The sequence below is a fragment of the Oryx dammah genome, unplaced genomic scaffold (genome assembly GCF_014754425.2).
Source record: "Oryx dammah isolate SB20612 unplaced genomic scaffold, SCBI_Odam_1.1 HiC_scaffold_26, whole genome shotgun sequence".
Lineage (NCBI taxonomy): Eukaryota > Metazoa > Chordata > Mammalia > Artiodactyla > Bovidae > Oryx > Oryx dammah.
In genome coordinates this window covers 59869698-59882100 of record NW_024070210.1, presented here as the reverse complement: position 1 = coordinate 59882100, position 12403 = coordinate 59869698, and the positions used below count along the sequence as shown (strand labels likewise).

The 12403-nt window shown below is 39.5% G+C and overlaps 1 protein-coding gene across 2 annotated transcripts; it reads right to left on the bottom strand.

The window, feature by feature from the left end:
* Nucleotides 1–1628: 1628 nt before the first annotated feature.
* Nucleotides 1629–3593, bottom strand: RPS29 (ribosomal protein S29). Of its 2 annotated transcripts, none has more exons than XM_040226806.1 (3): nt 3370–3593; nt 3036–3135; nt 1629–1731 (listed from the first exon to the last, which is right to left on the bottom strand). In XM_040226806.1, exons 1-3 carry the CDS (start codon nt 3429–3431, stop codon nt 1723–1725), a joined length of 171 nt encoding a protein of 56 aa, XP_040082740.1. In that variant the 5' UTR covers nt 3432–3593; the 3' UTR covers nt 1629–1722. The 2 variants fall into 2 exon arrangements, with proteins under 2 accessions (XP_040082740.1, XP_040082739.1); XM_040226805.1 differs by lacking the exon at nt 1629–1731 and adding an exon at nt 2885–2955 and having other exon boundaries at nt 3005–3135.
* Between the last annotated feature and the right edge of the window lie 8810 nt (nt 3594–12403).

The following is a 12403-nucleotide window of genomic DNA, read 5'->3' as shown; positions in this document are numbered from 1 at the left end:
AACAATCTTTAGTTATTCAACTCTAGAGAAGACCATCTGCCCACACCAGCCTTCCTACCCACACCACAGGGCCAGGACTGGCTAGAGAATGTTCCCTTCCACACAATTCTCAACTAACACACAATTCTTACGGGAGCATTTACCCAGGACTATCCAACTAGAGCAGTGTTCATCTTTCCCCCAGCTCTCATACCGATATATCACTTCATTTACTTAAATCACTGTTTAGGCCTCTCCTCTTCACCTAAAATTTTTTACACTTGCTCAGCTGGTACTGCTTCTCACCCAGCCACCCTTATCTGTAACATAGAAAACTTTCCTGTTTCATCTCCTCTCCCAAAATTCTATCTACTTCCTTACCCTGTTTGAAACCTGTTCCCGAAACACTTTCCCAGAAAGTTAAAATTTCATTAGAAGTCCATCATAGAGTTACCATGTACTCTTGTGACTCAGGGCCAGTAAGAGCTGAATTTACCATGAAGCTCTGGAGACCTAAGCTTCAGGGTCCCTAACCACCATGAGCTCCTTTCAAGTCTTACAGTGTTCAACCGTTTTTGAAGTTTTCTAACATAACACTTTTTTGCTTTCCCTTCTATCTTCCTCTTCCCTGCTCTTGGAAATAACCCAGAACAGCCTTCTCCATGTTTATCAATCTCTAGACTTTAGGGCTAAGATCTCACCCAGTCAGGAGAATGAGATCCCCAAACAGCAGATACTATTCATAACCTGAGAAAAACCAGTCAAGCCTATCTTGTCATAGTTCAGTTCAGGGTTAGTCACTCAGTCTTGTCTCTTTGTGACCCCATACCAGGCTCCGGTCTATGAATTCTCCAGGCAGGAATACTGGAGTGGGTTGCCATTTCTTTCTCCAAGTTATTCAGTGACAATTCCACACCACCCACTGCAAGATCCCCAGGCAACAGCAAGCCCCAGAGGGAGCCCAGGATAGGCTCCTGTCAATTCCAGATGAATGCCTACTTCAGAGCTTAACACAAATGTCTAATAAGCATTTTAAATTCAATATGCCTGAAACTCAACTTTTTCTTCCCTAACCAAGCTAACTTTTTAGTCCTGGCTCAAGAGTAACCCTTCCAGTTGCTTGGGCCAAAATCCTTAGAATCACTCTTGGTTCTCTCCCACACCTAATCCCTCAATAAATCCAGTCTTCCTCTTAAGTCATTTTGACTTGTGTGTTAGTTGACTAGCTCAACTTTTATGCTGCCTATTCTGATAGACTTGTTTTTCTGTTAAACCTTGCCCCACTAAAAGCTACTTTTGTTCATAAGACCCATTTCACTTTTAATCACCTCACCCAAACACGTTAGGAAATTTACAAGCTTTCTTGTAAACTGGTGAATTATCCCCAAAGCCAGGACTACTAAACACTAGGTAAATGCTCAGAGCAGATCTTAATGACAGCAACTACTCAAGAGTCCAATTTGTCTCAGGTTATATGCTGGATGCTGCTACATGTAGTGGGCACCTTAACAAAAAATGGCTTTTTTGCAGTATAAAGCTAAAACTGCCACTGCAAGAGTTCAGCATGAATACTTTCGCATAAGTCAGGGAAAATAAGTATTTTTAAGTTGAATCCTGAGAAGTAAATTTTTAAAAGATTTCACTCATAATTGAAGTTTTGAAAACTTTTATTTTATATACAAAGAGCTAGTATTATTTCCGCCTAAGGCTGATGTCCTGGATGAGCCATCTGAGGAAGTTCGGTTAGTCCAACTGGGGAAAAAAAAAAAAAGAAAATTAATTCAAAATGCCTTAAACATCACCGTTTTATTCTCAGAAAGAAATGGTTCATTGTAGAATGAGGTTTAAACTGGAAATCTGACCCACCCAAACTAGTAATCCAGATCTAAATACCTTAAATATTTATTGAACACCTACTACAAGCTGCTCCATGAATCTCAGCTTGATTTGTAACTCAATTTTTGTATTGGGATATCCACTTCTACCATCAAAGAAATTTCCCAATAGAAAAACATTGCTTCAGAAAATGATCCTTACCAAAAGCTCAAGACTGTCATTAAGTAGTAACTAATTACACAGCTAATATTTCATTACTCATTGTGTGCCAGACACTATTCTATGAGACATTCATAAATCAATTCATTTATTCTTAATCTCTGAGAAATGGGACACAAAACTGGCAGACTTGAGTCCATTCTCCCATCTGTGATACTGAGTTATTTCAACTTCCATAACATGTATTTCTTAGGTATCTGGTCAAAGTCAAAAGTTTATGCTTAAGATACTTTGTCACAGAAATCGCACATTAACAATTCATCTCCGCTATTACATTAACAAATTATACCTACGGTAACACTTCAACATAAGAACTTCTAATTTAAACAAATAAGTTCTACTCAACATTGTTGCATTCTGATTACTAATAAAAAGGTAGTGACAAAATTTTATATTTCAAAGAGCCAGTTAGAAATTAATCTTCAACTTAAATTTAAAAAAAAAACTAACATTTAAGTGACTTTTAGGAGGCAAGAAACCGTCACGTATGTTGCAACAACCCTACTATTCATTTTTCACAGGAAAAAACTTAACTTTGAGTGACTTGACCAAAGTCATAAGACTATTAAATGACAGACCTCTGAATCCTAAAAAGGTCTCTCTGGCCCCAAACCTCAAGCTCATTCCACTACATAACTCTATTCAGTTATTTCAAGGCAGCGGTCAAGGCACGTATTTTGCCGAAAATTAACAAGATATGATTAGTGATCTAATGTTTCATTTTACCGACTTCTGAAAAGTAATGTTTATCCAACATTACATATAGCAGCTAAAACTAACAGAAGTGGGTAAAAAGATATTTAAAAAACTACTTTTCCACGCCTTCACATCCCCCTCAATCCTGTTAAGATGACTGCTCAGCCTCTCAACTGTGCTGTCCGCTACAAAGGAAGAGCCCTGCTAGATGAAAGAGAAAAACTGCACTGATCAAACGCCGACACCGAACTACCGGCTTGCCGGCCCCTCCGTGAAACAGGAGACCGTGGCGTCCGCCAGCGTACCTTAATGAAGCCGATGTCCTTCGCATACTGGCGGAAACACTGGCGGCACATATTGAGGCCGTATTTCCGGATCAGACCGTGCCGGTTTGAGCAGACCCGGCTGCAAAAAGAAACGGCGTTATCGCTAGTCACATAAAGAAAAGTATCGGCACTGCTGGGGGCCACCACTCGCACTGCAGTTCTCCACGGACCCATCGGAGGCCTGTAAATGGCGGCAGCCACCTCTCCGATTCCGTCTCCCCCCACGCGCCGCCCGTGGGCTCCTCTACATTATATTTCAAGCAGTGTCGCGCCCCAAAGCAACCCTTCCAAACAACCACATTCTGTTTCTCACCAAGAGCGAGAACCCTGGCCGAATTTTCTCGGATGGCTCCAGTAGAGCTGCTGGTGACCCATGTTGCTTTCTCGGCTGCAACGAGGTAAAAGGAAGGAGGTAGCGTACGCATGCGCCCTTCAAAATTTTAGGACACAGCTTACCCAGAAGGCAATGCTGTTAAATGGCGCGTGCGCAATGTGTCCACGGAGTCGCAGGGGCGGAGAGAGGCTTGCAAATATTCTAGGCGGGCACAGCTGATGACGTCACCACACCTCAGCTTCAAGTGTTGTCTTGCGCAGGTTTGCGATCGCCGGGCGCGGTGGCGCGCGCCTGTAATCCCAGCTACTCGGGAGGCTGAGGCTGGAGGATCGCTTGAGCTCAGGAGTTCTGGGCTGCAGTGCGCTATGCCGATCGGGTGTCCGCACTAAGTTCGGCATCAATATGGTGACCTCCCGGGAGCGGGGGACCACCAGGTTGCCTAAGGAGGGGTGAACCGGCCCAGGTCGGAAACGGAGCAGGTCAAAACTCCCGTGCTGATCAGTAGTGGGATCGCGCCTGTGAATAGCCACTGTACTCCAGCCTGGGCAACATAGCGAGACCCTGTCTCTTTTTGAGCCTCCAGGAAAGAGTTTTGAACTTTAAAGAAATACACGATGTAACTTCTTCCTTGTCGTCTGAACCTTTATACATTCTTCTAATTAAAAGTTTGCACTTGGAAAAAGGATTTTTCCTGAACTCAGCACTGACACCTACTGGAATAAAATTGTAAAATAACTTAAAATCAACTGTAATAATTAGGAGTGGACGGTAGGAGTTGCTGTTCTGTTAGGCGACTTCTTTTTAATTGGCACACAGCTTCTAGAGACACCTACACTATTCCAGAAGAATTACAAGAGACAATGTCTTTAATATTTGTGTAGCTACTTGAGTTTAAAGTAAGAAAAAGTAAATAGCCAATGTGTGCTGCTTTGACTAGATGATTCGGTAATAAAACAACTTGTGAAAACCAAATGCCGTCCGATAAACAAGTGAAAGTTCAGTTCAGTTCAGTTCAGTTCAGTTCAGTCGCTCAGTCGTGTCCGACTCTTTGCGACCCCATGAATCGCAGCACGCCAGGCCTCCCTGTTCATCACCAACTCCCGGAGTTCACTCAGACTCACGTCCATCGAGTCAGTGATGCCATCCAGCCATCTCATCCTCTGTCGTCCCCTTCTCCTCCTACCCCCAATCCCTCCCAGCATCAGAGTCTTTTCCAGTGAGTCAACTCTTCTCATGAGGTGGCCAAAGTACTGGAGTTTCAGCTTTAGTATCATTCCTTCCAAAGAAATCCCAGGGCTGATCTCCTTTTGAATGGACTGGTTGGATCTCCTTGCAGTCCAAGGCACTCTCAAGAGTCTTCTCCAACACCACAGTTCAAAAGCATCAGTTCTTCGGCGCTCAGCCTTCTTCACAGTCCAACTCTCACATCCATACATGACCACAGGAAAAACCATAGCCTTGACTAGACGGACCTTAGTCGGCAAAGTAATGTCTCTGCTTTTGAATATGCTATCTAGGTTGGTCATAACTTTTCTTCCAAGGAGTAAGCGTCTTTTAATTTCATGGCTGCAATCACCATCTGCAGTGATTTTGGACCCCCAAAAAATAAAGTCTGACACTGTTTCCACTGTTTCCCCATCTATTTCCCATGGAGTGATGGGAGCGGATGCCATGATCTTCGTTTTCTGAATGTTGAGCTTTAAGCCAACTTTTTCACTCTCCTCTTTCACTTTCATCAAGAGGCTTTTTAGTTCCTTTTCACTTTGCTGTCCCTAAAATCCACGTAGTCATTTATAATGTCTCTGAATAAACCTAAAATTATACATGGCTCTGATATCTAAGCTTTAACCAGATCTATTGTAGGGTGCAATAATGCAGAAAACTTTTACACATGAACCGTTATACTAGAATTGAAATACCATACCTCTTGAAGATATATTCTTTCAGATCTAGTGCCCCTCCCAACCTAAATTAGGCACTTTGTTACCTGATAAAGGAAGTAGTCAAGCCAGAGATTTAAAAAACTGATATGACCTGATCCTGCTCTCAAAACGAATGTATTGAGAAAAATAAAACTATCTCAGAGCCCTTCCTTCCAGTTTCAGCTTCTTTTTTTTGTTTTCAGGTTCAACTTTCATGACTCTAAGTAGGTAGGACAATTGTATTCAATGATAGATGTACTCATAGAGCACAAGAAGAGCAAAGAAGAAAGAGATTAATTCCAGGGTGAGTTTCATTTGAGGGGCCTTTGAAATAGACCTTAAGTGAAGAGTGAGGTTTACACAGGCAGCAGGGAACATAGTGAGAGGACGACTTTGAGCCCAGAACTGGAGTTGGGAAAAGCTTAGGGAGGATAACAACCCTGTGTAAGTAGAAAGGAGGATGCACAAAAGATCTAGTGACAGATGATTAATTAAAATTTAAAGCCTGACTGTAGAAGGTACAATGTCAAGCTTCTACAGTTTGCCTGGATTTGTATCAGTCATAGATGTGTAGTTTACAAAATCCATATGCTTCTCAGAAGCTAATCAAACATTTCGTGGCCTATAGTCTCTCAGGCCTTTCCTAGTTGTTCTCCATAATTGTTAAAAGATGACAATGGTACTGAGATCAATTCCATAAATATTTTCAATACTCTGCTATAAAATCCTCAAGGGAGCAGGGGAAAGATAAACAAGAAACAATTAATTACACTTGAACAATAACAATCTCTTATAGCTTAAACTATCTTGAACTATGGTGATATTCAAGTAGTTCTTAATGTTTATTCTAGTCTTGAAAATTATTCTCCTTGATGGAGATATTACAAAACTGCAGTTGAAAAGTTGTACTCCCCACTCAGTCTTAAGATGATGTAGCACCATCTATCTCCATCAATGGAATTATCAATTTCTTTTTCAATAAGAAAGCTGAGAATACCATTTTAAAAGTCCATTTTATCCCAGTATTTGTAAAGAGCTTTTAGCTTAATTCTATACTATTTTTACAAAATCCTATTACTCATTTGTATTTGGCTTTTAAATACTTCTTTTAGATTACATTTTCCCTGAATATAATACATACCAAGTAGTCTAAGTTATGACCAACCTAGACAGTATATTAAAAAGCAGAGACATTACTTTGTCAACAAAGTTCCATCTAGTCAAGGCTATGGTTTTTCCAGTAGTCATGTATGGATGTGAGAGTTGGACTGTGAAGAAAGCTGAGTGCTGAAGAATTGATGCTTTTGAACTGTGGTGTTGGAGAAGACTCTTGAGAGTCCCTTGGACTGCAAGGAGGTCCAACCAGTCATCCTAAAGGAGATCAGTCCTGGATGTTCATTGGAAGGACTGATGCTGAGGCTGAAACTCCAATACTTTGGTCACCTTATGCAAAGAGTTGACTCATGGGAAAAGACCCTGATGCTGGGAGGGATTAGGGGCAGGAGGAGAAGGGGACGACAGAGGATGAGATGGCTGGATGGCATCACTGACTCGATGGACGTGAGTTTGGGTGAACTCCGGGAGATGGTGATGGACAGGGAGGCCTGACGTGCTTCGATTCATGGGGTCACAGAGTCGGACACGACTGAGCGACTGAACTGAACTGACTGACTCTTTCTTTCTTAAATACAATGAAATTCAAAGAAAAAGAAAAAATGTGCCATTAATCTCCTAGCCCAGATAACCCCTATTAATATTTTGTTCCACCTGAGTGTAGATATTATTTTTTTAATTTAAGCACATTGGAATGATCTGCATGTTAAGACATCATTATTCAAGATATCACCTATTTTCCTCCTTAACTTAGTCTCACAATTATTTGTGATTCTGCATCCATAATTAAAGACTTACATCTCTATTGAGCTGTCTTCAATTTCAAAATATATATTGAATATATATATTGAAACATATATATATATAAACATGTATATGTTTATGATGCATTAAGCTCTGCATCATCAAAATTCAAATAAAAACAAGAGTTGCCATTTTTAGGCTATCAGAAGGACAAGTACAAAAAAAAAGTTTGCTACTTCACACTGTTGAGGAATGTGAAAAAACAGATACTTTCTATGGGTATGAGTTGAATTGTTACAATTTCCATAGAAGGCAAATTGATAATCTCCATAAAAAATTTAACAAATTTTTCTTTTAGAAAATATTTCAACAGATATTGATATTTTAATTAATTGTATACTGTAAAGCGGGCTTTCTGGTGGCTCACACCGTAAAGAATCCACTGGCATTGCAGGAGACCTAGGTTCGATCCCTGGGTTGGGAAGATCTTCTGAAGGAGGGCATGGCAACCCACTCCAGTATTCTTGACTGGAGAATCCCCATGGACAGAGGAGCCTGGCGGGCTACAGTCCGTGGGGTGGCAAAGAGTCGGACACGACTGAGCGACTAAGCACAGCACAGCACATACTGTAAAGCAAAACACAGATACTTAAAGTATATTTTTAAAAGTAAGTTTTTATTCAACCCAGATCCCTGTTTCTCCAGTCTCTCTGTCCAAACTCACCTGTTACCAGTTTTGGAGAGGATCTTTAAAAAACGGTGTTATCTGTCTACCTATGTATTCATCCACTCGGAAGTGTATGTGTGTTATATCTATGTATATGTATAAATGTGTCCATATACACATTTGTACTTATCTTTATATATGTTTATTACTTCTCTTTTCATTTACACAAACAGAATACCATACCCAGTATTCTCACAAATAGGTCATAAAGCATCTTAGAAGAGTATAAAAGCTATAAAGAAATAAGTACCAAAAGTAGAAGATGAAATTAAATGGAAACATCTTTGAACATTCTTTTGCATACTTAAAGTGTAGTCATATCTATATAGTATATCTACATTATAAAGTAGGTCTATAAAATAAAATTCTGGAAATGGGACTCAGAGACCAAAGAATATGAACTTTTAAATTTTTGATAGAGATTACCAGTTTGCCTTCTATGGATATTATAACAATTCAGCCTCATACCCATAGAATGTATCTGTTTTTCCACACTCCCCCAACAGTGTGAAGTAACAAACTTTTTTTTTTAACAAACTTTTTTTATATTTGGCCTTCTAATAGCCTAAAGATGACAACCGTTCTTTCTATTTGAATGTTAATGATGCAGAGCATGTTTTCCTGTGTTTATAAGACAGCCATGTATCGTTAGCAGATAATTTCTCCTTCCAGTCTACAGTCCAGTTTCTTAATGTTTTACTGGGCTGTAGTTTGTGTATTTGTAAATGATTATATGAAAGAAAATTAGCCCTTTGATCATCATATTGGTTGCAAATAGTTTTAAAGTTTTTGTATCAAAATTTATTATTGATAGGTTTAAAATTTTTTTTCCAGTGTTTTCTTGTAGTACTGTTATAATTTTGGTTTTCATTTTAAATCCTGAGTCCACCCAAAAGTTATGTCTCTGTCCCCCACGAGTACAGGAGAAATCCAGTTTCTTTCCCTACCAAATGGCTAGCTACTTATTCTAACACAAGAAGGATTAACCAAATGCATATTAATCAGTAATCTTACTCTATTCTAGCACAATACAGGCTCTCATACATATTTGTTTTTTTTTTTTTTTGCATTCTTATTTACTTTGACTCCAATTGTCTATTTCCACATTTCTTAAATCTGTATTTAATATTTACAACAGTAGAAATCTATTCTCTGTAGACATTTAAACAATGCATAAATTAAATAGCTGTTCTAAAATCCGTAACCTTAAATTTCCTCTCCACCCACTAACAAGTATTAACAGACTGATATATTTCCTTCTGTAACATTAATACACGCACACTTAAGGTATTTTTTTTGCTGTTCTACCAAAATGTAATTGTACTTTTCAAGTTATCCTCAAATCTTTTTGCTTTTTAAATTTATAGCACAATAGTCAACAGCTATAGAGATATCCTTTTTTGCAACAGTTCTTAGTATTATTTGATATCTCTACATGACACTAATGATAAACACCTGTGCTTAGTCAGTCATGTCTGATGCTTTGCAACCCCATGAACTATAGCCCACCAAGATCCTCTGTCCATAGGGATTCTCCAGGCAAGAATACTAGAGTGGGTTGCCATGCCTTTCTCCAGGGGATCTTCCCAACCCAGGGATCAAACACCTGCAGATCTCTTACATTGCAGGCAGATTCTTTATCCATTGAGTGATCACAGAAGCCCATGAATACTGGAGTGGGCAGCCTATCCCTTCTCCAGGGGATCATCCCAACCCAGGAATTGAACCAGGGTCTCCTGAATTGCAGGTGGATTCTTTACCAGTTGAGCTACCAGGGAAAACCTGGTAAATATCTACAGGCATTAAATTATTTTGCCAGTATCTTTTCAGTAAACAGATGTGGTAAAATATTTCTATCTATCTATACATATACATATACATCTATCTATACCTATACATATACATATACATACAGTATCTTTTCAGCAAACAAATGTGGTAATGTATTTCTATCTATCCATACATATACCTATACATCTATCAATACCTATACATATACATATATGCAAGGAGATCAAATCAGTCATATTTGTTAAATGATATTCATTTACTCATTCATTTATTCTGTAAATATGCATTGAGTACCCACAATATGTGAACATTATGCTTGATCTTAAATACGACAGTAGTGACTCAAGAAGCTGTCCAGGAAGCTTGTAGTCTATTGGTGAAGACAGGCATTAAATAAGTAATCATATAGCAGTTATTTTAGACAAGAAAACCTAAGATTCCTCTTGCTGTGAACATCTAAACTTGCTAGAAGAAACATGGTACATTTTAAAATGCAGAGTTGAGCTCCATGGACCCTCAAAGATCACATACTAAGAAGTAACTGAAAACGACAAAGGCTGCTCTGGAGAGATTTGTCCAGCTAGTTTATAGGACCTGGATTCCAAAGAGAAAAAGAGGCAAGGCTTTGGGTAACTGTATTCAATTAAACTGCAGAGTGGAAATCCATGAAGGTTTCTTGGAAGAATTAAATACAGCATTTGAGACTTAAGTTCTAGTACTATTTGTTCTACCAGTGACTATCTGTGAGGTCACAGGCAAATTCCTTTACTCTTTTCAGCCTCCACTACTCTTGTGTGAAGTGAGAGAATTGAATTAGAATACTATAAACTGTGTTTCAAGGTAAGAGAAACCCAAGTAAGATGGTAGGCGCTAAGAGAGGGCATCAGAGGGCAGACAGACTGAAACCAAAATCACAGAAAACTAGCCAATCTGATCACATGGACCACAGCCTTGTCTAACTCAATGAAACTAAGCCATGCCGTGTAGGGCCACCCAAGACAGATGGGTCGTGGTGGAGAGGTCTGACAGAATATGGTCCACTGGAGAAGGGAATGGAAAACCAGTTCAGTATTCTTGCCTTGAGAACCCCATGAATCGTATGAAAAGGCAAAAAGACAGGACACTGAAAGATGAACTCCCCAGGTCAGTAGGTGCCCAAAATGCTACTGGAGATCAGTGGATAAATAACTCCAGAAAGAATGAAGGGATGGAGCCAAAGCAAAAACAACACCCAGTTGTGGATGGGACTGATAATAGAAGCAAGGTCCAATGCTGTAAAGAGCAATATTGCATAGGAACCTGGAATGTTAGGTCTATGAATCAAGGCAAATTCGAAGTGGTCAAACAGGAGATGGCAAGAGTGAATGTCGACATTCTAGGAATCAACAAACTAAAATGGACTGGAATGGGTGAATTTAACTCAGATGACCATTATATCTACTACTGTGGGCAGGAATCCCTCAGAAGAAATGGAGTAGCCATCATGTCAACAAAAGAGTCCTAAATGCAGCACTTGGATGTAATCTCAAAAACGACAGAATGATCTCTGTTCGTTGCCAAGGCAAACCATTCAATATCACAGTAATCCAAGTCTATGCCCCAATCACTAACGCTAAAGAAGCTGAAGTTAAACAGTTCTGTGAAGACCTCCAAGACCTTTTAGAAAAACCAAAGAAGAAAGAACCAAAAAAGAGGTCCATTTTTCATTATAGGGGACTAGAATGCAAAATAGGAAGTCAAGAAACACCTGGAGTAACAGGCAAATTTGGCCTTGGAGTACAGAATGAAGCAGGGCAAAGGCTAATAGAGTTTTGCCAAGAGAATGCACTGGTCATAGCATACACCCAACAACACAAGAGAAGACTCCACATGGACATCACCAGATGGTCAACACCGAAATCAGATTGACTATATTCTTTGCGCCTAAAGATGGAGAAGCTCTATACAGTCAGCAAAAACAAGACCAGGAGCTGACTGTGGCTCAGATTATGAATTCCTTATTGCCAAATTCAGATGTAAATTGAAGAAAGTGGGGAAAACCACTAGACCATTCAGGTATGACCTTAATCAAATGCCTTATGATTATACAGTGGAAATGAGAAATAGATTTAAGGGACTAGATCTGATAGACAGAGTGCCTGATGAACTATGGACAGAGGTTCATGACATTGTACAGGAGACAGGGATCAAGATCATTGCCAAGAAAAAGAAATGCATTAAAGCAAAATGGCTGTCTGAGGAGGCCTTACAAATAGCTGTGAAAAGAAGAGAAGAAAAAGCAAAGGAGAGAAGGAAAGATATACCCATTTGAATGTGGAGTTTCAAAGAATAGCAAGGAGAGATAAGAAAGCCTTCCTCAGCAATCAATGCAAAGAAATAAAGGAAAACAATAGAATGGGAAAGACTAGAGATCTCTTCAAGAAAATTTAAGATATCTAGGGAGAGTCGAACATGAATGAAGCGACTTAGCAGCAGCAGCAGCACCAGGGAACATTTCATGCAAAGATGGGCTCAGTAAAGGACAAAAATGGTATGGACCTAACAGAAGCAGAAGACATTTATTAAGATGTGGCAAGAATACACAGAAGAACTGGACAAAAAAGATCTTCACGACCCAGATAATCATGATCACCTAGAGCCAGACATCCTGGGATGTGAAGTCAAGTGGGCCTTAGGAAGCATCACTACGAACAAAGCTAGTGGAGGTGATGGAATT